Source organism: Heptranchias perlo, chromosome 4 (genome assembly GCF_035084215.1).
Source record: "Heptranchias perlo isolate sHepPer1 chromosome 4, sHepPer1.hap1, whole genome shotgun sequence".
Lineage (NCBI taxonomy): Eukaryota > Metazoa > Chordata > Chondrichthyes > Hexanchiformes > Hexanchidae > Heptranchias > Heptranchias perlo.
Genome location: NC_090328.1, coordinates 105,282,860 through 105,309,849, shown reverse-complemented (window position 1 = coordinate 105,309,849; position 26,990 = coordinate 105,282,860). Strand labels below are relative to the sequence as shown.

The 26,990-nt window shown below is 43.9% G+C and overlaps 1 protein-coding gene across 1 annotated transcript in view; it reads right to left on the bottom strand.

Moving 5' to 3' along the window:
* LOC137321173 (ephrin type-A receptor 5) overlaps positions 1–26,990 on the bottom strand; it is a 365,797-nt gene that overhangs the window by 88,355 nt on the left and 250,452 nt on the right. The window contains exons 6-8 of the mRNA XM_067983437.1: positions 25,718–25,842; positions 23,573–23,732; positions 20,948–21,050 (exon numbers count right to left, since the gene is read on the bottom strand). Of these exons, the coding sequence (XP_067839538.1) occupies positions 20,948–21,050; positions 23,573–23,732; positions 25,718–25,842 (388 nt within the window). The remainder of the gene's footprint in view (positions 1–20,947; positions 21,051–23,572; positions 23,733–25,717; positions 25,843–26,990) is intronic.

The following is a 26,990-nucleotide window of genomic DNA, read 5'->3' as shown; positions in this document are numbered from 1 at the left end:
TTTAAAAGGGAATGGGATACATATTTGTATAGGAGGAATATAAAAGGATCTGGGGGTGAATAGGGTTACAGAAGAGAACCCCAGCATAATAAAGGCACAAGGGGCCGAACGGCCTCCTCCTATGCTTTAATTTCTATCATTCTATGAAAACTCTCCTTTATTGAGTTCGAACCCAGGAAGTGGTTTAGAAGTGTTCGTTGAGCTGAGTTCAGGATGATGTGCCCGACGAGAAGTGCCCTAAACACTGAGCCCGTTGCCCTTCAATCTCTTGGTTTGGTTCAGATTGGTCTGTGACTGCTGTTTTTGACATGTGAAGTCCAAGTGCAGATTGGCTCAAACTGAAGCTTCCAGTTCAGAGTTGTCAACTTCACACCGAACCTGAGTCCGAACAAGCGTTCAAGGAGATGGGGAGAGAGTTTGGGCCTGTTAAAAGTGGCATCAACTGGGGAGCCTGACTGCACGTTGTGTAGTGCAGTTTATATCTGGCTGTAGTTACAGGGTGAATATCAGTGGGTTATAGGCTTAATACTAGTTACAGGTTGGATATCGGGGCATTACACCTATTATTACCAGTTACATACAGGCCATCAGTGAGTTATTTTATTAATGTTGGTTATGAGGGTCACCTGAGTGTTACCAGTATTAATATTTGCTATCAGTGCAATTTCAGTGAGTTACTGTTAGTTACTGGAGAAATCAAGGTTCCTCCCACCAATGGTTTCCCCCCTGCAAATCACTCCACCATCTTCGATTACCCCTCTTCCGTGTCCTCAGTTTCCCTTCTTCGCCTTTTGGCCACCTGGTTCTCAAAACTTCTCCCACAACATGAAACCACGAGCAAAGATACTGAACTGCAGGGGATCTAACTTAGAGAAGGTAAATGAAATAACATTTGCAGACATCGCATGATCGGATGTCACATGGCCAGGTGTCATGTGATCAAACCTCCAGCAATAAGAGTTGGCAAACCTATGTTTCACAAGAACATCGCTAAAATTAGTTAATCTGCATCAAGCAAGTCATTGTTTGCTAGAACATACCAGATCATCACCTTCCCCTTGGACAATTGCCTTCCTCCTTTTTATTTTCTTCTTTCTCCTCCAAATAGCACAAAAAGAGGGAAATCTCCAACGGAATTCCCAGATCCAGAATTTTGATCGTAACTGTGATAAATGTTGCTGGCAAAAATCTTAAAAAATAAATAAACTGCCAAAAAAAATACTGACCAATTCGACTGCCACAATCCCAAAGTAAAAAGCCAATTTCACATGTGCTCCATCCTCAATGATGGCGGAGTCCAGCACGTGAGTGCAAAAGACAAGGCTGAAGCGTTTGCAACTATCTTCAGCCAGAAGTGCCGAGTGGATGATCCAACTTGGCCTCCTCCCGATATCCCCACCATCACAGAAACCAGTCTTCAGCCAATTCGATTCACTTCACGTATTATCAAGAAACGGCTAAGTGCACTGGATACAGCAAAGGTTATGGGCCCCGACAACATCCCAGCTGTAGTGCTGAAGTCTTGTGCTCCAGAACTAGCTGCGCCTCGAGCCAAGCTGCCCCAGTACAGCTACAAGACTGGCATCTACCCGACAATGTGGAAAATTGCCCAGGTATGTCCTGTCCACAAAAAGCAGGACAAATCCAATCCGGCTAATTACCGCCCCATCAGTCTACTCTCAATCATCAGCAAAGTGATGGAAGGTGTCGTCGACAGTGCTATCAAGCGGCACTTACTCACCAATAACCTGCTCACCGATGCTCAGTTTGGATTCCGCCAGGACCACTCGGCTCCAGACCTCATCACAGCCTTGGTCCAAACATGGACAAAAGAGCTGAATTCCAGAGGTGAGATGAAAGTGACTGCCCTTGACATCAAGGCAGAATTTGACCGAGTGTCGCACCAAGGAGCTCTAGTAAAATTGAAGTCAATGGGAATCAGGGGAAAACTCTCCAGTTGCTGAAATCATACCTAGCACAAAGGAAGATGGTAGTGGTTGTTGGAGGCCAATCATCTCAGCCCCGGGTCATTGCTGCAGGAGCTCCTCAGGGCAGTGTCCTAGGCCCAACCATCTTCAGCTGCTTCATCAATGGCCTTCCCTCCATCATAAGGTCAGAAATGGGGATGTTCGCTGATGATTGCACAGTGTTCAGTTCCATTCGCAACCCCTCAAATAATGAAGCAGTCCGTGCCCGCATGCAGCAAGACCTGGACAACATCCAGGCTTGGGCTCATAAGTGGCAAGTAACATTTGCGCCAGACAAGTGCCAGGCAATGAGTATCTCCAACAAGAGAGAGTTAACCACCTCCCCTTGACATTCAACACCATTACCATCGCCGAAACCCCCACCATCAACATCCTGGGGATCACCATTGACCAGTGTGCACCATCCACAGGTTGCCCTGCAGCAACTCGCCAAGGCTTCTTCGACAGCACCTCCCAAACCCGCAACCTCTACAACCTAGAAGGACAAGCGCAGCAGGCACATGGGAACAACACCACCTGCACGTTCCCCTCCAAGTCACACACCATCCCGACTTGGAAATATATCACCGTTCCTTCATCGTCGCTGGGTCAAAATCGTGGAACTCCCTTCCTAACAGCACTGTGGGAGAACCGTCACCACATGGACTGCAGCATTTCAAGAAGGAGGCTCACCACCATCTTCTCACGGGCAATTAGGGATGGGCAATATATGCCGGCCTCGTCTGCAACGCCCACATCCCGTGAACGAATAAAAAAAAATGGTTCTCCCTTTGAACACTAATATCCTCAGCCCAGAACATGCACAACCCTGATTGACTTTTTTATGAGTGAATGCACTTTACGGCCAATGAAGTATTCTTGATGTGTAGTCACTGTTGTAATGTAGGAAACATGGCAACCAATTTGTGCACAGCAAGGTCCCACAAACAGTAATGAAATAAATGACCAGTTAAATTGTTTTTTGGTGATGTTGTTTGAGGGATAAACATTGGCCAGGACACCAGGAGAACTACCCTGTTCTTCGAATAGTGCCATGGGATCTTTTACGTCCACCTGATAGGGCAGATGGAGCTTTAGATTAACGTTGTATCCGATTGGCAGCACCTCTGACAGAGCAGCACTCACTCACTCGGTTCTGCACAGAAGTGCCAGCCTAGATTATGTGCTGAAGTCTCTGGAGTGTGATTGAATCCACAATCTTCTGACTCAAACATGAGAATGCTACCAACGAGCTAAGGCTGACACCCAAAAAGAGGCTCCTGCTCATTTTGGGTTGGAGCACTTACGCTGTAAAATGGAGGTCAGTGTGCAACGGGCAAAAGTCTGACAAGAGCGACTCTGCCTGATGTCCCAGCCTCAAGTCGCCTATTCCACTACAGTACCACTGATCATGGCATCTGGAGGATCAGCCCTTCTGTTTCCCTGGTACCAATCTTAGGCAGCATTGCAACTAAATCAAATACTTCATCAGCAAAAGTTGCCTGAAGCAAAGATAAAGAGAAATTAGTTTGCATCTAATTGGATGGGATTTGAGGTTTAAAACACAGCTCGTGCTTGAACAGGTTACCTGAGGTTGCGGGAAAATTGGTTTCAGCTTTATTGAGCAGCTAGAAAGGTTGATGGAGTCGGGGCCGCAGGAACATAGCACTATTTCCTCGGATGTACATGAGCTTGAGGTAGATTCACAAACATTAACATTTCCATTGGTGTCCTTGTTCTATGAATTTGAAAAATAATTGCACAATTTTATATTGAAAATCAGTTTTTGGTTTAAGAATTTACATATATCTTATTATACTGGAAAATTGCCCAGGTATGTCCTGTCCACAAAAAGCAGGACAAATCGATATCTGACCAATTACCGCCCCATCAGTCTACTCTCAATCAGAGCAAAGTGATGGAAGGTGTCGTCGACAGTGCTATCAAGCGGCACTTACTCAACAAAAACCTGCTCACCGATGCTCAGTTTGGGTTCCGCCAGGACCACTCGGCTCTAGACCTCAATACAGCCTTGGTCCAAACATAGATAAAAGAGCTGAATTCCAGAGGTGAGGTGAGAGCGACTGCCCTTGACAGCAAGGCAGCATTTGACCGAGTGTGGCACCAAGGAGTCCTAGTAAAATTGAAGTCAATGGGAATCAGGGGGAAAATTCTCCAGTGGCTCGAGTCATGCCAAGCACAAAGGAAGATGGTAGTGGTTGTTCGAGGCCAATTATCTTGGCACCAGGACATTGCTGCAGGAGTTCCTCAGGGCAGTGTCCTTGGCCCAACCATCTTCAGCTGCTTCATCAATGACCTTCCCTCCATCATAACGTCAGAAATGGGGAGTTTTGCTGACAATTGCACAGTGTTCGGCTCCATTTGCAACCCCTCAGATAATGAAGCAGTCCGCGCCTACATGCAGCAAGACCTGGACAACATCCAGGCTTGGGCTGATCAGTGGCAAGTAACATTCGCACCAGACAAGTGCCAGGCAATGAGCATCTCCAACAAGAGAGAGTCTAACCACCTCCCCTTGAAATTCAATGTCATTACCATCACCGAATCCCCCACCATCAACATCCTGGGGGTCACCAATGACCAGAAACTTAACTGGACTAGCCACATAAATACTGTGGATACAAGAGCAGGTCAGAGGCTGGGTATTCTGCGGCAAGTGACTCACCTCCTAACTCCCCAAAACCTTTCCACCATCTGCAAGGCACAAGTCAGGAGTGTGATGGAATACTCTCCACTTGCCTGGATACGTGCAGCTCCAGCAACACTCAAGAAGCTCGACACCATCCAGGACAAAGCAGCCCACTTGAATGGCACCCCATCCACTACCATAAACATTCACTCCTTTTACCACCGGCACACCGTGGCTGCAGTGTGTACCATCCACAGGATGCACTGCAGCAACTCACCAAGGCTTCTTTGACAGCACTTCCTAAACCCACAACCTCTACCACCTAGAAGGACAAGGGCAGCAGGCACATGGGAACACCACCACCTGCACGTTCCCCTCCGAGTCACAAACCATCTCAACGTGGAAATATATCACCGATCCTTCATCGTCGCTGGGTTAAAATCCTGGAACTCCCTTCCTAACAGCACTGTGGGAGAACCTTCACCACACGGACTGCAGCGGTTCAAGAAGGCAGCTCACCACCACCTTCTCGAGGGCAATTAGGGATGGGCAATAAATGCTGGCCTTGCCAGCGATGCCCACATCCCATGAACGAATAAAAAAAAATTCAATTTATTTTTCTCCCTTACAGATGCTTCTATCTGTCATTATACATGGGTGCACATTGCCACAGCTACCTGCTGTTTTTATTGACTAGCAAGCTTTGGTTTCTATGAATTATGACAAAGTGTGGTGGATGGCTGTGTGGGGTGGTAGGGAGTCCAAATTCCATGAACATTTTGGCTGACTCAGTGCAAAAATCAGTAATCATATCGGTATATCCAGGGTGCTCACAGATCGCTGAATTCCCAGGAGCAAAGGAGAAGAACAAGGGTTGGAGACCGATGAGGCTATTTCCACCCCTTTTATGTTGCATGGGGGATATGTTGGGACCATGTTGATGGCCTGGTTCCACACTTTGGATGTGATGTATTTGGCACCGGGTGGACGGGATTACTGACGCCATGCACTGTGGAATGATTCCAGTTCCAGGTGGATGGGAATACTGAGACCAGGAACTCTGGAGTGATTCCAGTTCCAGGTGGATGGGAATACTGAAGTCAGGCACTCTGAGTGATTCCAGTTCCAGGTGGATGGGAATACTGAGACCAGGAACTCCGGAGTGATTCCAGTTCCAGGTGGATGGGAATACTGAGACCAGGCTCTCCGAGTAATTCCAGTTCCAGGTGGATGGGAATACTGAGGCCAGGCACTTTGGAGTGATTCCAGTTCCAGGTGGATGGGAATACTGAGACCAGGCTCTCCGCAGTGATTCCAGTTCCAGGTGGATGGGAATACTGTGACCAGGAACTCCGGAGTGATTCCAGTTCCAGGTGGATGGGAATACTGAGGCCAGGCACTTTGGAGTGATTCCAGTTCCAGGTGGATGGGAATACTGAGGCCAGGCACTCTGGAGTGATTCCAGTTCCAGGTGGATGGGAATACTGCATCCAGGCACTCTGGAGTGATTCCAGTTCCAGGTGGATGGGAATACTGTGACCAGGCTCTCCGCAGTGATTCCAGCTCCAGGTGGATGGGAATACTGCGTCCAGGCACTCTGGAGTGATTCCAGTTCCACAATCCCTGCAGCCACATGAAGCTTATTTGAAGTTAATTGAAAAACTTTTAAAATTAACTTTTGTTTAAGTCAGTTGATGGTGACCCAGAACATCAGTTGATTCATTAATGTATGATACCATAGAATGCACTGCGCTCCTTGTCATGTCATGTTGTAATTCGCTCATTTTAAGTTTTAAGAGGACACCTTTATGAGGAAATTACAAAATGAACCACTCAGCAAATTGTGCCATGGTAGTAAACTGCAATCTTTTCAATAACCTTTATACGTGAAGAATTTGAACAGGATGATCTTTATTTACACACTTTTGTAATACGACTACACTGCTGAAACTAGTCAAAAATAATGACACTGAAAATTTCATGTGGTGTCACTTTTAACAGTGCTGTATTGCTAGGTGTGATAGGTATGTCTAGATTATTGGTGGGAGAGTCATGCCAATGGCCTAGGATGAATCACCATTCTATTTCTCCATACTCCCTATGGGAAAGCACCAAAAATCTATTCGGCATCTCTTGCCTTCGACACTGCTGAGATAGGGAATTTATAGTGAGGGGATCTTGGGAATAAACACATTCTACCACTCCACAGCACTGGTTCCTGAAAATATTCTCAGCCACAGCAACATCACTTTCCACAATTGCTTAGGTGCATTTAAGAAGAAGCTGGATAAGTAGATGAGGGAGAAAGGAATAGAAAGGTATGCTGATAGAGTTAGATGAGGCAGGGTGGGAGAAGGCTCGTGTAGAGCATAAACACCGGCATAGAACAGTTTGGCAGATGGGCCTGTTTCTGTGCTGTAAATTCTATGTAGTTCTATGTAATGCCCACTTTTATTAAACTGTTGAGCTTCATATACCATACAGGGGCGACACAAGGGAAAATAAGGGGGTGGCCAAAGTGAACAACAAAGCCTCCAGCCCTCCACAGGGTGAGGCTCGTGGGAAACGCTAGCTAGCTGGCGGGTCGAGCAAAGTTTTAGGTACCAGGAGGCATGGATGATACAAAGGTCCGTGGAGAAGCAAGTTGCAATGAGGACACAAAGTGTCTGCAAAGGGATACTGACAGGTTAAGCGAATGGGCAAAAATTTGGCAGATGGAATATAATGTGGGAAAATGTGAAGTCATCCATTTTGGGAGGAAAAATAAAAAAGCAAAATATTATTTGAATGGAGAAATACTACAAAATGCTGCGGTACCGAGGGTGTCCTCGTAAATGAAACACAAAAAGTCAACATACTGATGCAGTAGGTAATCCAGAAGGCAAAGGGAATATTGGCCTTTATTTCTAGGGGGATGGAGTATAAAAGCAGGGAAGTCATGCTACAACTGTACAGGGTGCTGGTGAGACCACACCTGGAGTACTGTGTACAGTTCTGGTGCCCTTATTTAAGGAAGGGCATACTTGCATTGGAGGTGGGTCAGAGAAGGTTCACTAGGTTGATTATGGGTTTGGAAGGGTGAGTATAGACCCAACCTGTTCAATCTTTTCTCATAAGAAAAGATTGAACAGGTTGGGTCTATACTCACTGGAGTTTAGAAGAATAAGAGGAGATCTTATTGAAACATACAAGATTCTGAGACTCGATAGGGTAGATGCTGAGAGGATGTTACCCCTCATGGGGGAATCTAAAACTAGGGGACATAATTTCAGAATAAGGGGGTCACCCATTTAAGACGGAATTGAGGAGGAATTTCTTCTCCCAGAGGGTCGTGAATCTTTGGAATTCTTTACTCCAAAAAGCTGTGGAAGCTGAGTCATTGAATACGTTCAAGGCTGAGTTAGATAAATTTTTGATCAGCAAGGGCGTTAAAGGATATGGGGAAAGGGCGGGAAAGTGGAGTCGAGGTAAAAATCAGATCAGCCATGATCTCACGAAATGGCGGAGCAGGCTCAAGGGGCTGAATGGCCTACTCCTGCTCCTATCACTTATGATCTTATGGACTTATGGAGGAACGATCCCTGGCACTCAGGTAAGTGGTTGAGAGGAGGATGTGGAGAGCATGGGAGGGGGAGGGGTAGGTGGGAGGCAAGTAGTAAACAATGAGGAGGATAATAATAGACTTCAAGAGGACATAGGCAGGCTGGTGGAGTGGGCGGGCACATAACAGATGAAATTTAACGCAGAGAAGCGTGAAGTAATACATTTTGGCAGGAAGAATGAGGAGAGGCAATATAAACTAAATGGTACAATTCTAAAGTGGGGGCAGGAACAGAGAGACCTGGGGGTATATGTGCACAAATCGTTGAAGGTGGCAGGACAGGTTGATAAAGTGGTTAAAAAAGCATACGGGATCCTGGGCTATTAAAAAGAGGCATTGAGTACAAAAGCAAGAAAGTTATGTTGAACCTTTATAAAACATTGGATCGGCCACAACTGGAATGTTGTGTCCAATTCTGGGCTCCGCACTTTAGGAAGGATGTAAAGGCCTTACGGAGGGTGCAGAAAAGATTTACTAGAATGGTTCCAGGGATGAGAGACTTCAGTTACATGGATAGACTGGAGAAGCTGGGGTTGTTCTCCTTAGAGCAGAGAAGGTTGTGAGGAGATTTGATAGAAGTGTTCAAAATCATGAAGGGTTTAGATAAAGTAAATAAAGAGAAACTGTTCCCATTGGAGGAAGGGTTGAGATTCAGAGGACACAGGTTTAAGGTGACTGGCTAAAGAACCAAAGGCGATATAATGAAAAACTTTTTACGCAGCGAGTAATTATGATCTGGAATGGGCTGCTTGAAAGGGTGATGGATGCAGATTCAATCCTGGCTTGCAAAAAGGAATTGGTTAAATATTTGAAGGGAAAAAAATTTGCAGGGCTATGAGGAAAGAGCAGGGGAACGGGACTAATTGTATTGCTGTTTCAAAAAGCCGGCACGGGTTCAATGGGCCGAATGGCCTCCTTCTGTGCTGTAATTATTCTACGATTCTAAGTCTGAAGCAGGGGAATCCCAAGGTTTCATTGTGGGGCCCAGAGGAGCGTGCCTCCTCCTTCTGGCCCATAAGGAAAACAAAAAATAAAATTAACCTCCCTCTTTGGGCCTCTTGTGGCCCTTGCTTTCATTTTTGCCTGGAGGGGAGTCACGATTGCTGCCCCGTGCAGGCCTTGGGTTATAATTGTAGTCGGGCCCTGATGACGTTATTGGAGCCTGATCTGCATATTTAAAGAAGGACCTCGCTGCTTTCTGGTGAGTGACCTCTTGCCTGCTCAAAAGTGCAGATTAAATTTTCGACAACAGTCAGCGGGAGCGGAGGGGGTAAGTCACCGTGGCCATTTTAACTGCCCGCCTGCTCGGTTTTTGCTGGATAAAATTGAGACTTTAATACTTGTATTGTATTATTTCTTTTTATTGTTATGAATCATCACAGTGCGTCTGGGTGATCAGAATTGCTTGTCCCAGACTTTAAAAGCACACACAACCAGCGGAAATGCACCTGGAACATATATTCTCAACCAAGGAGTGCTACGTTCCCATAGCACCTCTTCCTTTATGTTTTGGGCCAATTTAAAAAATATCTAAAACAGCACCAAGTGGGGCTTTGTTCTGCTCTGAAATGGCCTTCACCTGCCTCTTAACTAAACTACAGAGTTGTTTAGTGGATGCTGCATGGTTTCAGAACTCAAAAAAGTCTTCCAGTCATGCAGAAATGCAATGGTAAGTGCCTGCAGTACTGCCAAACAATAGTGAGATATTTGTGCATGGGTCCATAACGACATGCTATTTTGACGAACTGAAAGTATTAGACTGTTTGAATAGAACATGGTACTGCCTTAAACACTGCTTACTAGTTGCAGGAGGCTTGAGGAAAACTCAAAATGCTAAAACAACAGTACATTTTTTGATTTTTCATAGTTTTGATATTTGAGTTAAATGCAAAGCCACAATTGAGCATTGTTTATTCAAACAGAAGAAACCACCATGTAAACAAAACCCAACCATAATTTAACAGGTCAAAGTTCTCAGTTTAAATACATTGGTGCAGATTGCTGTGCAACCACACACACTCCTATCCAAAATGGCACTTCTGAATTACAACCTACTACTTTGCAATGCAATTCTTTCAGTGCTCAAAGCATCTTACGTATTGTTTGAGAGTCCTGAGCTCTTTCTGTAAGTATTGATGCCGACAGCACCAATAGCTGAGCTATAGTTCAAGGACGACTGCAATGAAATGTCAACATTTTTAACAGCACTCCTGTTTTTGAAGAATATTATATAATATTCACACACCTCTGTAGTGAGCCTGCCTAAAGCCAGAATAATTAAAGAATGGAGGGAAGAAGTTAAAATCTCAACCTTGCTGTTTTACACTGCTCTTTATTGTCTATTAGAATTTTGCCTTTTAAATGTTTGAAAATTCAGCAACTGAATAAATAAAAAAACTCCAATCTTTAGTTCCCTCTCTTGAAGATGGGAAAGTTCATGTTCCTTCTGTAATAATTTTCTAACCCTACAGTACTGTATCTGCTGTGTATGACTAAATATGTCAAGGTTAACAATTTTTTGATTATTCAGCAATTCCATGACCTGACTCGATGAGACGTTATCTTTTTTTGTTGGCCCACATAGACTGAATTTGAGAATCTAAATTTGGACCCATACGAACTTTCTAAGAATGCATCTTTTCATGTTTTTTCAAGATTCAAAAACCATTTTAGATAAATTTAGTCAAAGAACATAACTGTCCGACTGTCAGAAATTCAATAGCGAGTGTTCAACCTGGAAGAGTACAGTGTATAGAAAGACTTATTCTCCTAACTGCACCTTGAATAATCTCTCTAACCCCTTCAGCTGTGTGACATGTTCACTGGAGGGATCTCAGGCTGGCAAGAAGTTCCAAAGAAGTAACAGTTTAACCAGCTGTTTACTCAAACTACCTTCACACAATTAGTTGCACTGTGATGTTTATATTTTTGTACTTTTTTCCTCCTCCTTCCTGTTAGATGCATACTGCTGCCAATCATTTTCAACACTTCCTACTTCCTGTTTGAGCTATCTACATTTCTAAAACTACCGTCGCAAGATAATTACTGATGAAGGCGGCCATTTGGCCCATCTTAACTCATCCATCCTGAAAGAATGAAAGAACTTGCATTTATATAGCGCCTTTCATGACCTCAGAACATCACAAAGCGCTTTAGAGCCAAGGAAGTATTTTTGAACTGTAGCCACTGTTGTATTATAGGAAACACAGCAGCCAATTTGTGCACAGCAAGGTCCCATAAACAGCAATGTGATAATGACCAGATAATCTGTTTTAGTGATGTTGTTTGAGGGATAAATATTGGCCAGGACACCGGGGAGAATTCCCCTGCTCTTCTTTGAAATAGTGCCATAGGATATTTTATGTCCACCTGAGAGGGCAGATGGTGCCTCAGTTTAACATCTCATCTAAAAGATGGCACCTCTGACAGTGCAGCAGACCCTCAGTACTGCACTGGAGTGTGAGCCTAGATTTTGTGCTCAAGTTTCTGGAGTGGGACGTACCCATAACCTTCTGACTCAGAGATGAAAGTGTTACCATTGAGCCACAGCTGACACAAAAGCATTACACCAGCAGTAAGTAAACAATAAAGGGCAGCAATTTGAGGGCGTCTGGCACTTTACATCATTCCAACAGTGATGGGCTCAGTGGACAAGTACCCAGCAGTGATGGGCTCAGTGGACAAGTACCCAGCAGTGATGGGCTCAGTGGACAAGTACCCAACAGTGATGGGCTCAGTGGACAAGTACCCAGCAGTGATGGGGTCAGTGGTAAAGTACCCAACAGTGATGGGCTCAGTGGACAAGTACCCAGCAGTGATGGGCTCAGTGGACAAGTACCCAGCAGTGATGGGCTCAGTGGACAAGTACCCAACAGTGATGGGCTCAGTGGACAAGTACCCAGCAGTGATGGGCTCAGTGGACAAGTACCCAGCAGTGATGGGCTCAGTGGACAAGTACCCAGCAGTGATGGGCTCAGTGGACAAGTACCCAGCAGTGATGGGCTCAGTGGACAAGTACCCAACAGTGATGGGCTCAGTGGACAAGTACCCAGCAGTGATGGGCTCAGTGGACAAGTACCCAGCAGTGATGGGCTCAGTGGACAAGTACCCAGCAGTGATGGGCTCAGGGGACAAGTACCCAACAGTGATGGGCTCAGTGGACAAGTACCCAGCAGTGATGGGCTCAGTGGTAAAGTACCCAACAGTGATGGGCTCAGGGGACAAGTACCCAGCAGTGATGGGCTCAGTGGACAAGTACCCAACAGTGATGGGCTCAGTGGTAAAGTACCGAGCAGTGATGGGCTCAGTGGACAAGTACCCAACAGTGATGGGCTCAGTGGTAAAGTACCCAACAGTGATGGGCTCAGGGGACAAGTTCCCAGCAGTGATGGGCTCAGTGGACAAGTACCCAACAGTGATGGGCTCAGTGGTAAAGTACCCAGCAGTGATGGGCTCAGGGGACAAGTAACCAACAGTGATGGGGTCAGTGGACAAGTACCCAGCAGTGATGGGGTCAGTGGACAAGTACCCAACAGTGATGGGCTCAGTGGACAAGTACCCAGCAGTGATGGGGTCAGTGGACAAGTACCCAACAGTGATGGGCTCAGTGGACAAGTACCCAGCAGTGATGGGCTCAGGGGACAAGTACCCAACAGTGATGGGGTCAGTGGACAAGTACCCAGCAGTGATGGGGTCAGTGGACAAGTACCCAACAGTGATGGGCTCAGTGGACAAGTACCCAGCAGTGATGGGCTCAGGGGACAAGTACCCAACAGTGATGGGGTCAGTGGACAAGTACCCAGCAGTGATGGGCTCAGGGGACAAGTACCCAGCAGTGATGGGCTCAGTGGACAAGTACCCAACAGTGATGGGCTCAGTGGTAAAGTACCCAGCAGTGATGGGCTCAGTGGACAAGTACCCAACAGTGATGGGCTCAGTGGTAAAGTACCCAACAGTGATGGGCTCAGGGGACAAGTACCCAGCAGTGATGGGCTCAGTGGACAAGTACCCAGCAGTGATGGGCTCAGGGGACAAGTAACCAACAGTGATGGGGTCAGTGGACAAGTACCCAGCAGTGATGGGGTCAGTGGACAAGTACCCAACAGTGATGGGCTCAGTGGACAAGTACCCAGCAGTGATGGGGTCAGTGGACAAGTACCCAACAGTGATGGGCTCAGTGGACAAGTACCCAGCAGTGATGGGCTCAGGGGACAAGTACCCAACAGTGATGGGGTCAGTGGACAAGTACCCAGCAGTGATGGGCTCAGTGGACAAGTAACCAACAGTGATGGGGTCAGTGGACAAGTACCCAGCAGTGATGGGGTCAGTGGACAAGTACCCAACAGTGATGGGCTCAGTGGACAAGTACCCAGCAGTGATGGGCTCAGGGGACAAGTACCCAGCAGTGATGGGCTCAGTGTGAAAGTACCCAGCAGTGATGGGCTCAGTGGGAAAATAACCTGACAGGGAAGTGTTTAGTGGGAAAGTACGCAGCAGTGATGGGCTCAGTGGGAAAGTACGCAGCAGTGATGGGCTCAGTGGGGAAGTACCCTGCATTGATGAGCTCAGTGGACAAGTACCCATTAACTTTTGGGCTTGGTGGATGTAGTGTTGACAATGATGGCACTTACAGCACTTACAAATGAGTTATATTCCAATTTCGTTCATGTTTTACCAACTTTAGCTGCAGCATTACTTAGCAAAGTCCCCAACACCTCACACACTCTGGCTGAGGTTGGTGCATTATGGACAAGGATTTAGTGTTGTTCAATTTTTTTGGATTTAGGAATAAAGACTGTGGGTCTGATACTGCTCCAGGGGTGTACCTGTGGGCAAGTGTGGTACTGCAAGCTGAATGTACACTGTTCACAGAAATGCTCACCAGCATCTGAATTTCATCTGCAGTTTCATTTGAATAGGATGGGCGAGCACCTAATGTGAGCTGCACCACTGATTGGGCACATGCCCATATCAGGATAGGAAATATTCATGTGTGCAGGTTATTGTTTCTGTTCACTAAGTAACAGGAGGAGTTTCATGTTAACAACAGGTGAGACACCAAAACTAGAAGAAAATACTTTCCTAATAGTGCCTATTTTAATGGACAGGCTCCTAAATTGTTCTTCATTCAATATTCATTCCAAAAAAGGAGTGGAAAGAGTCCATCGCAAATAATCTTCAGTCTATAAGCATTGAGATTAATTGCTGCCTTTTCCCTAACAGTACATTTACCAAGTTAGGGAAACTTCCTGAAAAGCAAAACAGGTTTGACTGCCAATATATATTTATGTAAGGAGTCGCACAACACCAGGTTATAGTCCAACAGCTTTATTTGAAATCACAAGCTTTCGGAGCTTTGCTCCTTTGTCAGGTGAAGTGAGGAGGATTTGCATAAAGGCACAGCATATATAGTCAGAGAACAATGCCTGGTGATTACAGATAATCTTTCTAACTGCCCTTCATCACACCTCGGCAGAGAGATAATCACAACAATCACAGGAGTGTTCAAACAGGTTAGTCGGGGAAACCTTGCATCCAAGAATACTGAGGTGGGGTCACCAGGGGTCAAATATAGCAGATGCTGTTTTTTTTATTAAAAACAGATAACTTTTTTTGCTGGAAATCGCACCAGGTCCGGCCGCATCTGTGTATGGAGACGGACCTGGTGCGATTTCCAGCAAAAAAAAGTTATCTGTTTTTAATTAAAAAAAACCAGCATCTGCTACATTTGACCCCTGGTGACCCCACCTCAGTATTCTTGGATGTAAGGTTTCCCTGACTAACCTGTTTGAACACTCCTGTGATTATTGTGATTATCTCTCTGCCGAGGTGTGATGAAGGGCAGTTAGAAAGATTATCTGTAATCACCAGGCATTGTTCTCTGACTATATATGCTGTGCCTTTATGCAAATCCTCCTCACTTCACCTGACAAAGGAGCAAAGCTCCGAAAGCTTGTGATTTCAAATAAAGCTGTTGGACTATAACCTGGTGTTGTGCGACTCCTTACATTTGTCCACCCCAGTCCATCACCGGCATCTCCACATCATCAATATATATTTAGCAAGACCAACCGCACACAATCATTCTATATTTGCAAAGAAAGGCTTTGCATAGAAACGTAAGTTTCATATCTGCACATCTGGTAGAAGTTTGGAACTCTCTTCCGCAAATGGCAATTGATACTAGCTCAATTGCTAAATTTAAATGTGAGATAGATAGCTTTTTGGCAACCAAAGGTATTAAGGGATATGGGCCAAAGGCAGGTGTATGGAGCTAGATCACAGATCAGCCATGATCTTATCAAATGGCGGAGCAGGCACGAGGGGCTGAATGGCCCACTCCTATTCCTATGTTCCTATTTGAAAGATTTGGGCTTAGCGCTCGAGAAAAGACTAAACGCAAACTTTGTTTGCAGTAAGCAGAGTTTGTTACAAATCCGCACTGGCCAAATTGGTCCTGTGGATCTCAGCAGTGTAGTTTCATTATGCAGCTCCATGCATCCAATGGAAACTTCTCTTGCCAAGTCATTTATAGTTGCTAACAACCCTCTGAAACAGTTCAAATGGCTGCAATTTTAGATCCTGCAGTGGAAAGGGCAATTTTAGTGTGGAATTAAGGGTAACTGGCAGCGGTGAAAGGTAAAATATCGCTTTTGAGGGCATTTTTCTGTGTGTTTTCCTTTCTGATGCTCATATCTTCTTGTTTTATTTCCAGTCATGCTTCTATTGTTAACATTTTGTGTTCATCAACCAATGAACTACTTAGACTGATGTTTTGTGCTGTGACTCTCCAGTTCTCAGTAGAACAAGATCTACTCCAGATCAGTAGATCTTGTTCTACTGATTTTAATTGGCATTACTCAGTGTTCAGTAGTGGTGTGTCACATAACATTAGATGCTGTCCCATTGTAGTCAATTAGTCACAAAATGTTATGCTTACAGCACCACTTATAGATGTAGTACCTTTATCTTTTGCAACAGCATGTTAGAAAGTAATATAAAATATGAAACTCTGTGCTAAAAATCTTGCCATATGCATGTTTTGAAGTACATCATTGCCATTAAGTCCTATCATGTATACATTATGTTTTTGATCCTGTAAATATTATTGCTATATATACTGACACGAACCGCAGAAGAATTGCCATGCAGAGGGAACACTGAAGGTTCAATGTGAAAGTAGTGTGTGAGAGGTTTGCAACTAATTGTGTGAGAGCCAATTAGTTTCAAAAGTGACTCAACTAGTACTTTTGTTCTCGTTATTTGTCAGTTCAAGCACCAAGACTTAAACACATAAAAACTAGGCTGAAGTTCAGTCTAGTACTACAGGAATGCTCTGTGGTGCCATCCTTTATACAAAACATTACACCAAGAACCCATCTATTTTAATGGTTCAGATAAAGATTAATGATCAATGGCACTGCTCACAGAATTGCAGGACTTCTCCTGGTATCCTGGCCAACATTCCTCCCTCAACCAACACCATCAATAACAACAAATTAACAGGGCATCCTTCTCACTGCTGTTTATAGACTCTTGCTTTGTGTAAAATGTTTGCCGACACTTCAAGGTGTACAGCGCTTTGACACATGACAGAGTGTTTTCTTTTACTCATAAGGGCGAGGATATTATTTCAAATTACATTCAAATATATGTATGTACACACATACTTTATATATGTATATATTACAAAAAAATAAATCTTTCTGGGTTGGTGGATCGGTAAAAAACTTTACCTTCAAAAGCACGAATTTCGCTACTCTTTATGGATCTCGAGAGGAGAGTGAAGCCACCCTGGTGACATCATCACATACGTTGCACGATGATGCAATGTGCGATGGTGTCACTAGTGTGATGTGCACATATCCCAAGACTAACTTTCAGCGCCAGATTCCAGAGGTGAAGCCAGTTCACTTGCTAATATTGCTAGTTACATGTTAGTCTCTTGTTTGTTTTCTAGAGGTTTAGTGATGTCCACAATAAAAACTAATTTTCCTTGATTTTCCCCAAGTTCACCCTGGTTTTTGATGCTAAAGATTAAAAACTAAAGAACACCCAATAAACAACCTGTTTTTTTTAAATCATCAATAAAAACTGATGCTAAAGATTCTCATACAAGCAAACACACACGCACATGCACGCACACACACATTTATATATCAGCACGCACTTTTTGTACCTAACTGACTTCATTAAGTGATTTTTCAGCTGCAATCAGTAACTTGTTCCAGTTCTGATGAAAGGTCATCAAAAACGTTAAAGCTGTTTCCCTCTCCACAGATGCTGACTGACCTGCTGAGTATTTTCCGGCATTTTCTGTTTTTATTTCAGATTTCCAGCATCCGCAGTATTTTGCTTTAGTTCCAGGAAGATGCTGGATTGAATCATTTCTGCTACGGTACAGAGTTCACGGGAGTGAACAGTAATTGCCCTCGCCATAGCAGAGTGAGTTCAACATATTCAACCAAAGTTACTTGGGCCTGAAAGAAATACGCCCCCGAAATTTCAAGGGCTATTTATGACGGTGGTGCGCCCCTGAACCGGGGCTTCTGGTCACTGATGCAGTCTAGTGCTGATCCCGCAGTAAATTATGGCTCAGCTCACTTACATATCAGTTGGCAGTTCAGTAGAGCAACTCCTGTGTAACACGTGAGTAGTGTGCTGTGGGCGTACGGTTTGGAAATTAGGAGTGTAACCTTTTAAAAGCCAGGAATGGCTGAGGATTCTCAGGAACAGGCTGGGGGAGCAGCAGACAAGTTGGAAAGTGGTTGGGGCGGTGAGTTGACTGTCAGGTAGCTGTAATGTATTGGATGGCTCATGTGTGATATTGTGCCATTTTTAAAGCAGGCCTTCAAGTGGAGGACTTGGCAGCAGATGACAAAGAAGGGAACAGGTCACCGCGAGGAGGCAAAAAAGAGCATGCAAATTCAATGAGATGGATTTTCAGACGCTCCAGAATGTGATACAGCAAAGGAGTGAAAGACTGTGGGGTATCCAGAGTAGGGAAATAGTAGATAACTGTCTTGTGTGCCCTGTAGAGGGAAGTGACACTCTCACCCCCAGAACTACAGACCAGTGCTGGAAAAAAGTTCAATTAACTGAGAAGGGCAAGCACGATAACATGGTGGCTACTGTGCCTTTTCTTCCTTGGACACCATGTTCATCCTCTAAAATTAATAGCTGCACAAGTCACCCTTCACACTGCTCTGTAGTTAAGGTGTCACTAACAGGAATCTTACAATATTTGTTTCCATCTCTCCTAACAGCAATTACTTACAGTTTAACCAGGTAAAACTAGCAGATCTGCTATATCAACTGTCTGATGTCAATTAGGAGGCATCCTTTAAATGCCAGGCCTCAGCTAATTCACTGAATCTTGTTACAGGAGAAGCTTGTACATAATGCCCGTGAAAGGCAAGGGTTTGGAAGAAGGATTTTGGACATCAGAGAGCTGAACTCCCCTGTCAGGAGCAAGCCATGTCACTGCTGGGGAAACACCCTGCTCTAGGTGCGGGAGATGACGAGATTGGTGGGACAGAGCAGGTGACAAATTAGTGACTACACAGGCACCATGGCATCCTTGTGAAGCAGCACATAAGCACAAGCTTCGACACCCTTCCCTGTCTCCTCAATCCCAAGAGGGCATATTCTTAGCTCCTTTCCTGCAGATAAATTAGAGCAATGGTGGACAGAGGATGATGATGATGAGGAGGAGGTGGAGGAGCAGGTGGGAAGAGACTGAAGAGAAGGCTGCACATGGCTTCAGAGTCACCTGAAAAGGATGATGTTAGAGGAACATGGTACCTCTGTGCAGGCTCTGAGATCAGTCTCTGAGGATGTGTGGCAACTGACAGTTCTCATTTGAGGCAACATCAGAGAAGCCTTTTCTTTGTTGCAGCCATCCATGGAGGTATGGTGTCTTCATTAGCATCTGTGACAGCCTCCCCCCATGCCTAAAAGTGGCTGGTAGCACTCGGTACCTCCTCATCCATGGAAGCACAGACTGATGGCAGTAGGAGACAGATTAGACAGTGCCCTTTGTACTGGCTTCCAGACCCTGGAGGCTGGGATGCAGGCTGTTGTGCCTCAGAACTTCCAGGATCTGATAGTTGCCTTTAGATCAGCCAGGCCACTGATCATTAGGGAAGCAAATCCAAGGTCTAGTGAAATGACAATGGTTGGAGGCAACCTACATAAGGACAGCAGCCCATGCCAGGCATCCAGACTTCCCCTCAGAGCACGATGGCAAGTGGCACATGGGAGATGACAGCGGGCTACCCGAGAACAAGCTTCAGAGATGTGGCCAGCAGCAGCTCCCTCCCAGGAGCAAGCTGTCATGACAGGAGAGCCCATGCGCCTTTGGTACCAGAGAAGCAGCCAACCACTTCTCATGAATACTGACCCTCAGGTTGCACCGAGGAGAAGCACTAGAATAGGAAAAAGGACTCGTCCAGATACCTAGAATAAGCACGGTGTACGGAAAGACTAGGTTGACTTACGGACACTTTTGAGTCGACTGTATTAAAGGAGAATGTGCATTTATGTCATGCTCTGTTATTCATGGAGATTATAGTCACACTGGAAAGGGTGAACTTATTTTGTGCTGAGTTATTCAATCAGATAATTAAGACTTGCATGGTCATGTAGGACCAATGAAGTCTGATGTGATAATGTAGGATGGGTTCTGGATTGAAGGATTTGACATTTATTTGAAGGTGGAGCAAAAGGAGTTCTCACAGTGGTGACGATGGTAGACTGTGTTAAACAGACATGATCTCTTCATTAATTAGTTGAATTCTGATGGCCTTTGCAGCTGACACTGAAAGTTCTGCACATGATGGTCCTCCTGATGCTGTACTCTATGCTGTTCTGCCTCCAAAGCAGCTTGGGAATCTCCATGTCCAGGCTTTTTTGGATGGCAACGTTGTTAAGGGGATTTAACATTTTGTAGGGCATTGTCTCCTCAAATGCTGCCTCACCCATCTTTCCTCCATCCTGCAGTGCTCTTCCTCTGCCATTAAAATTGCATGCAAGGGAATACCCATAGGAAATTGCATAGCTGGTACTCAGACTGAGCATTGGGGCAAAATTTTCCCAGTGGTCTCAAAGGCCTTCAGGCTATTAGAAGCCAGCCCAGTTCAATCCATGTGCAAGGCAAAAAAATGCCTTTAAAACTTTTCTGTAACTCCTGTAATCTCTCTTGAAAGTTTCTTCAGGTTGCACGGTCCAAAGTAAAGCACTTCTACCAGTATCGGCTGATACCAGCAACAGGTGATACTGGCAATAAGTACTCCTATTTTATTGAGTTCTATGTTAGCCTTGGTGCAATGGGAACACATGTCATTGGATTTGGGGACTCCAACACCATTATTCTTCATTTTATTGTATGTGAATGATCTCTCAGCAGCATGAGTAAGCACACACACATGAAAGGCATCAGATCATGTCAGGAACTACAACATTGCCATTACGGGTTGGAAAAGGGGACCCCACCCAGAATCCACCCACAAAATTGCCAATATGCTGAATTTATGACTTAAACTCACCAAAAAAAAAAGCAAGTAAATTTGGGGCAAATGCCTTTTTTTCTTTTAAATCTTTCATCAGCAAAGTGAACATTAGCCATAAAATAAACTAAGCAACATAAATATTTGATGATTTGAAGTGTTACTTACAACAACCTTGTTCATTTTCACCAGACATTAAGCAGAGTAATCAAATTTTTCATACCTTCCACTAAGTAGCAGGCCGGTCACCACTGCCAGCAGGATCATACCCACTGCCACGGAAACTGCGATGATTGGCACCTGACTCTGATCACCGGCAGGCAAGGCTGGAAGGACAAAAACAGAACAAGAAGAAGCAAACGTTACAAATGCACGAGGAAACTGACCTGACACGCTGAGAGCTGTTAAAAACATATCGAGAGAAAAAAAATCTTTTACAGCTTGACTACCTCAAAGTAATTGTGTTTGACACTCCTGAATGATGATGGTATAACTGATTGACCAAAGTATTGTTTCACAAATATGAAAGAATAAATTGTATGTGTAAAGCACTTTTTCCTGAAGCAGTACATTATCTGTCAGCATCTTATAAAATGCTAAACACTCATAAACAAAAAATAGCATTGAATTTCAACATTATTGAACATGGTACTTTTCCCACAGAAAGCTTCATTCAACACTGTGGGGCATACTATCACTTTTAAAGATTCCCATGGCTGAGCCATCATTTGCCAAAGTAGAAGAGATGACTACCACTTTGTGTCTCTCACTCTGCCCCATGCACTAATGGGGCTAGGTTTTCCTCCTCGGTGGATTCCACCAAAAGCCAACTTGAGCTGCTTTTAAAGCCAAGGTGTTATATACCGCCAAGAACCCACTCAATTTTCCTCAGTGCGCCTTCATTAAATATTAATGGTAGGCTCCAGACGCTATTAGTGCCTTCTACAGGCAGCCCATCTTAGTGGGGGTGGGGAGGGGGTGGTGAAGAGGGAGAAAAATGCAGTACTGCTTCAGCAGCTGGAAAGATCAAGGCAACAATTTGATGCCTGTAACAATGTGCCTCAGTACAATGTTTGAGGATGGTATTTCTTCAAGGCATATTGAGCCCAGAATTTTGAAGACTCTTCGGTTGAGGTGCTACATTCTGCAATCTGGCAGAGGAAAGCCCACCCTTTAGGCCCTAGGGGAAAGAGGCCCATGGAGGGTATGACCTAGCTCATGGAAGGAGGTGGTCTTGGCAGTGAGTGCCACTTCGTTAAGGAATGCCTTCTGAAACCTGGGTTGCATTCTATATTATGGCACTTTTTCTACTTTCTTCTGAAAGGAAATAGCCCACCATCAAAGAAGTACCACCTTAATACCTCAAGGCTCCTGGTGCAAACCATCAGCCAGCTACCTCAGAAGCTCCTGCCACCGTAGGACAAGTAGGTGGCTAGGATTGAAAGGGCACACAACAGTAGGCACGGGGGCCCTAAGCAGTAAATTGGTTGTCAGTGAGATGTTTTTGTCAACAATGGGATAAGCATAGAATGGATTGGGGCAAGGTGAGAGAATGCTTGTAACAAAGAGTAGCAGAATGATCTCCAAATGTCAGCCTTGGAAGTTGTACTGGATAGCTACTCGTCAGCCAGCAACTGAGTTGAGTTTGTTGCCAAAGTGGGACCATGATTGTAGGACTCATTTGGCAGTGGCTTTGGGTCTTAGTCAGATGAAGGTCTCCTTTGTCAACTGTTCCCGTAGCTGCTTGACCGATGGTACAACTCAGTTATTGCTTTGTGAGGGAGGCGCAGCCTTCTGAAGCATTGCCAAGGGTTATGGTGAAGTAGTCCAGATGGGGAGCAGATGGGAAACTGTGGGCACCAGCAGGCAGGAGCCAGAGGCTGACAACAGTGCCTGTTCAGCTTGGCATCCTTGTGGTGGGCCTCCTGATCTTCCTCCTCAAAGCAGAGGAATGAGGAGGCGTCAGGGAAACTCCTTTGGTTCCCAAGGCCCAGTCTGTAACCTTACAACCTGAAGATATGGTAAAAAAAAAACTTTAAAAAGCCTTCCAAATACTTTAAAAACACTTAAAAGAAATTTTACAAAAACTTAAAAATAATTAAAGCCAACGATGGCCGCCAGGTATAGAGTGCCATTGGCCCACCACAAGCTGGTACACAATGCATCTTCCCTTGAGGCATTCTATATTGCTGGCAGCTACAAGGCACTGACTGAGGGAAAGTGACCCCTACAGCAAACAATCGTCCACACATTACATGTCATTTACATGTAGCGGGGCAGGGTTGCAGTTGATGAAGAAGTCTATCCTATAGTCTGTGGCTGAAGCAAGGTCCGAGGAAAATTTACGTGCCTCTCCGTACATCTCAAAAATGGATGGTCAAACGGAGGAAAATCCAGCCCTGAATCGTTCTCACTATTGAAGGAACTGGTGTGTTTAATGGTTTTGGATGACTTGGCCTTGATTTACCTCAACTGCGCAAACACACAAACTGACATGGAACCTTTTACAAATAGCCTCAATATATGTGCCATTTCTCAGTTCTTGACGTAAGTACCTCTTATTTTCATCTACCAAGCATATTTATTATTACCATCACTTATCTCGCACCAGAATCTTAATGTAATATTTAAAGTGATGATTTGCTCAGATTGTATTTTTAATCTTTGCAACTGGCCTCTGTCAAGCTGCACGTAAGATGACTGACACTTTAATTTATAGTACAGAAAGAGATTCCCTGAAAGACCATGTAACTGCAAAGACAGGGCTGGCAAAGAGCCCTCATTCTTTATTGATTTGCAGACACTTTCTTAGCAACTATCAAGAACGACAATAAACAAAATGACTTACAGACTGGACTGGTTTCAAATTCAAATTTGCGGCTGTACCCCCCATATCCTGCAGCCGTGCGAGCTCGTATCTGAAAGATGTACACTGTGGTGGGTTTCAGGCCATCGACAATAATCTCTGTCTCTTTGGATTTAATAATGGTGTAGCTGGTCTCCTGGTCCTTGGAGATAATGGAACACAAAAGTGAACATATTATGGGATGAACAGTGAGCCTGCATCTTGCCTGTCATTTTACATTGGTATTACAACTTGTCGATTATTAGCTAAACTCAATTCTAATTAGTACAGCAATAAAGCATCCCAGCTTTTACTTTCACAGGCCACCATTTCTTCAGCATCCTTTGAAAGGAAATGTTTAATTGTGATTGAGTAGACGTATTTTTCACTGTAATCATTCTTTTTGGTGATATTTTTTACATTTAAAACTATATTCGGCTCCTATAAAAACTTTCTTTGTTTTTAGTGTTGACAGTAACAAGCCTTCTTGGAGCAGATATCTAAAACACACAATGTATTGCCACTCATGTCCTGATGATCATTTCAGAATTGCAGGCTTTATCACAGTCCATGATTGTTGTACGTTAATGATCCATTAACTAAAAGATACAAGAGTAAACCTTATTCACCTTATAAATTAACAGTGTAGTCTAGGTCTGCTACAGAGCAAATAAAAACTACAGTTAAAAAGGCACGTGAAACTAACTATTTAGTACCAAAGTATGTGGAACTTATGAACACAGAAGGGGTGAAAATTGTCTTGGGCGATAGCAAATCGGCAGCCTGTTTTACACTGTGCCCGATTTTCATTTCCATTCAATGATTTATATAAAACTGTGATTTATAATCTTTCTTCTTTTAAAACTGAAAAACAGAAGTATGACGTATGCATCAGATTTCACCCTAAATGACAGCCAGTAGTAAAAATGATTTTCTCACACAACCAGGTGTAGATTCTTAGTGCCAGTGTACTAGAACATTCTTCATCTAGGATAATTCAAAATTTTGATTCTTTCTGTGCTCACGAAGGTGAAGAACCTTTCTCCTTCCATTTTTGGCACCCAGTGTACGCATCAAGCATTCCCAGGTCAGTACAAGATAAGCGCATGCAGAGTAAAACTCACTCAATGGGGTAGATAGCCCTGCTTTTGCTGATGGTAGCAAACTAGTACATCCCATAGGATCCTGACAGCTAGCACAGAGAGGAGACTGTCAACCCATTGGCGTGAAGCAGATTTGTGCCATGTCCCACGGGAGAAGGGATGGTATTCTAACTCACTGCACCACCTAGTTTAATGAGTAATTATTGCTCACTGATTAATGACATAATTGAAGTAGAATATGCATGTTGTTAATCAGGATGCAGCTGTTTCCAAGATCAATACAAGTGCAAAGCCAGAGAATTGATTTCCTATCTGAAACAGCAGTCATAAGGCAGGATTGTATTTTATCAAAAACAAAGTCGTTGACTTCAGAATCCATTCAGCTTTTTTAAATGAAAAGGACCCACGATCGTCCAAGTAACAATGGACGATCCCAAATTAGTCAGCTAACCAGTCAAATATTGTTCAGATCTTTGATTTCTGCTCATTTGCACCCTCCAGAGTTGTTTTCTACAGCAGAACCCTGAGTGTTTGCTGATACCCTTTCTGTTTACGTGGTTAGCGAGAATTTGTACTTCCTCTTCGTGCATAAAACAAACCAGAAACAGCAGCAGGATTATTAGGGGTTGTTACAGTTCCTTCGGCTAGCATCTTTCAGATGCTAAGAAATGAAAAATCTTGTGATCATCTTGCAATTGTGCCATTACTGGTATCAGAATTCGTATCAATGCTTATAAATGAATGAATTTAGAACTACGCCTATGAACCAATAATTCAGTACCAGTGATTACCAATGAATGAACCAATAGCAGTGATTATCAATCAGTGAACCAATAGCAGTCATTATCAATCAGTGAATCAATACCAGTGATTATCAATGAATGAACCAATATCAGTGATTATCAGTGAACCAATAGCAGTGATTATCAATCAGTGAACCAATATCAGTGTTTATCAAAAAATCTATACCAGTATTCATGAAAAACAATACACAGCCATACAGGAGAAATTAAGAACAAGGTTTGTTTTATTAGTTAGTTTATACCTTTTCAAAATACTTGATCTCATATTCCAGTATGATGCCATTGGGCCGGTTTGGCTCCTGCCAGGATAGAGAGATGCTATTTTTGGCTACCTTCTTCTTTTTCACAACACTAATTGGCGACGGAGCTATAAAAACAAAAGTACAGGAAAGCATATTACTGAGCTGCGGTAAAGACGAAAATAACAGAAAGCTTGCTTCTGACTTTTTCAATTCATCATCTTCCCTCCTCAGCTGAACAGTATAACATATTTGGTACATTAAATCAAAAGATCATTGGTACTCTGCTCCTGAGTTGAGAACAAAAAATAATTTGTTGGAGTGTATGTAGCCTGTAATATATGGACAATATTGTAAATGTCCTCAAATTATAATGAAAAAAGTCTTGTAACAATTGTTTGTGGTACGATGTTGTAACAGCTAGAATATGGTAGTTTGAGAGCAGTCATTACCCTTCTCTCATAAGGTATAACATTAGCCACCATTTAAAGATCGAAAGGGAAGCTAAAATGTCCCAATACTCAGGCTCATAGCCTTTACCTTGATGAGTGCAAAGTTCACCCCAATGTAAATAATGTACTTTCATCTTAAAAGATGTGCATGTTGCATAAGATATAATGAGGGATTTGAAGTGTGTATTTGGTTTCACACATGGTTTAAGCGAAAATTTATTTTTGCTCTTTACAAACCCTTTTGAATATACATTTACTTAATGTAGACTATTTCACTGAAGAATCAATTTGATCTGTAAATATTTTTTCTTCATTCCGTTCAATTAAGACTGAATTCATGGCATGAAGCTGTCATTTCCTTATCACACACATTTTTTTCCCCTTTCAATTCCAGTAACAGATTGGAATCTGGGATTATCCTTAGCAAACCAATGACTTAGTGCATGAATGTACTTTATGGTGTGGTACTAAGCTGTGCAGGCCAGGAAAATTGCAGGTTGTTTTTCTGATCAGTGCTGAGTTAGCTGATATCAACCAGAGAGGTGGTCTGGGTTGTAGAAATAGCATTAATATCTTTGGGCTATGAAACAGAAAAATTAGCCAGAGACCCACTCCTGCTCACTATCCTGAGACTTCTTCTGGAAATGTGTGTAGGACTTGGTTGTGATCTCCCCCCGCCCTCCCACCATAATTGAATACCCTGCTAACATTCCTTATCTGGGTTGACATGTGAACAATGGTCACTTGGACAAGGTACCAAAAGGCAGCTGGTGGCCAGGGAATTGTATCCCAGTATGAGCCTACAGGACAGATAATGGGAAAAA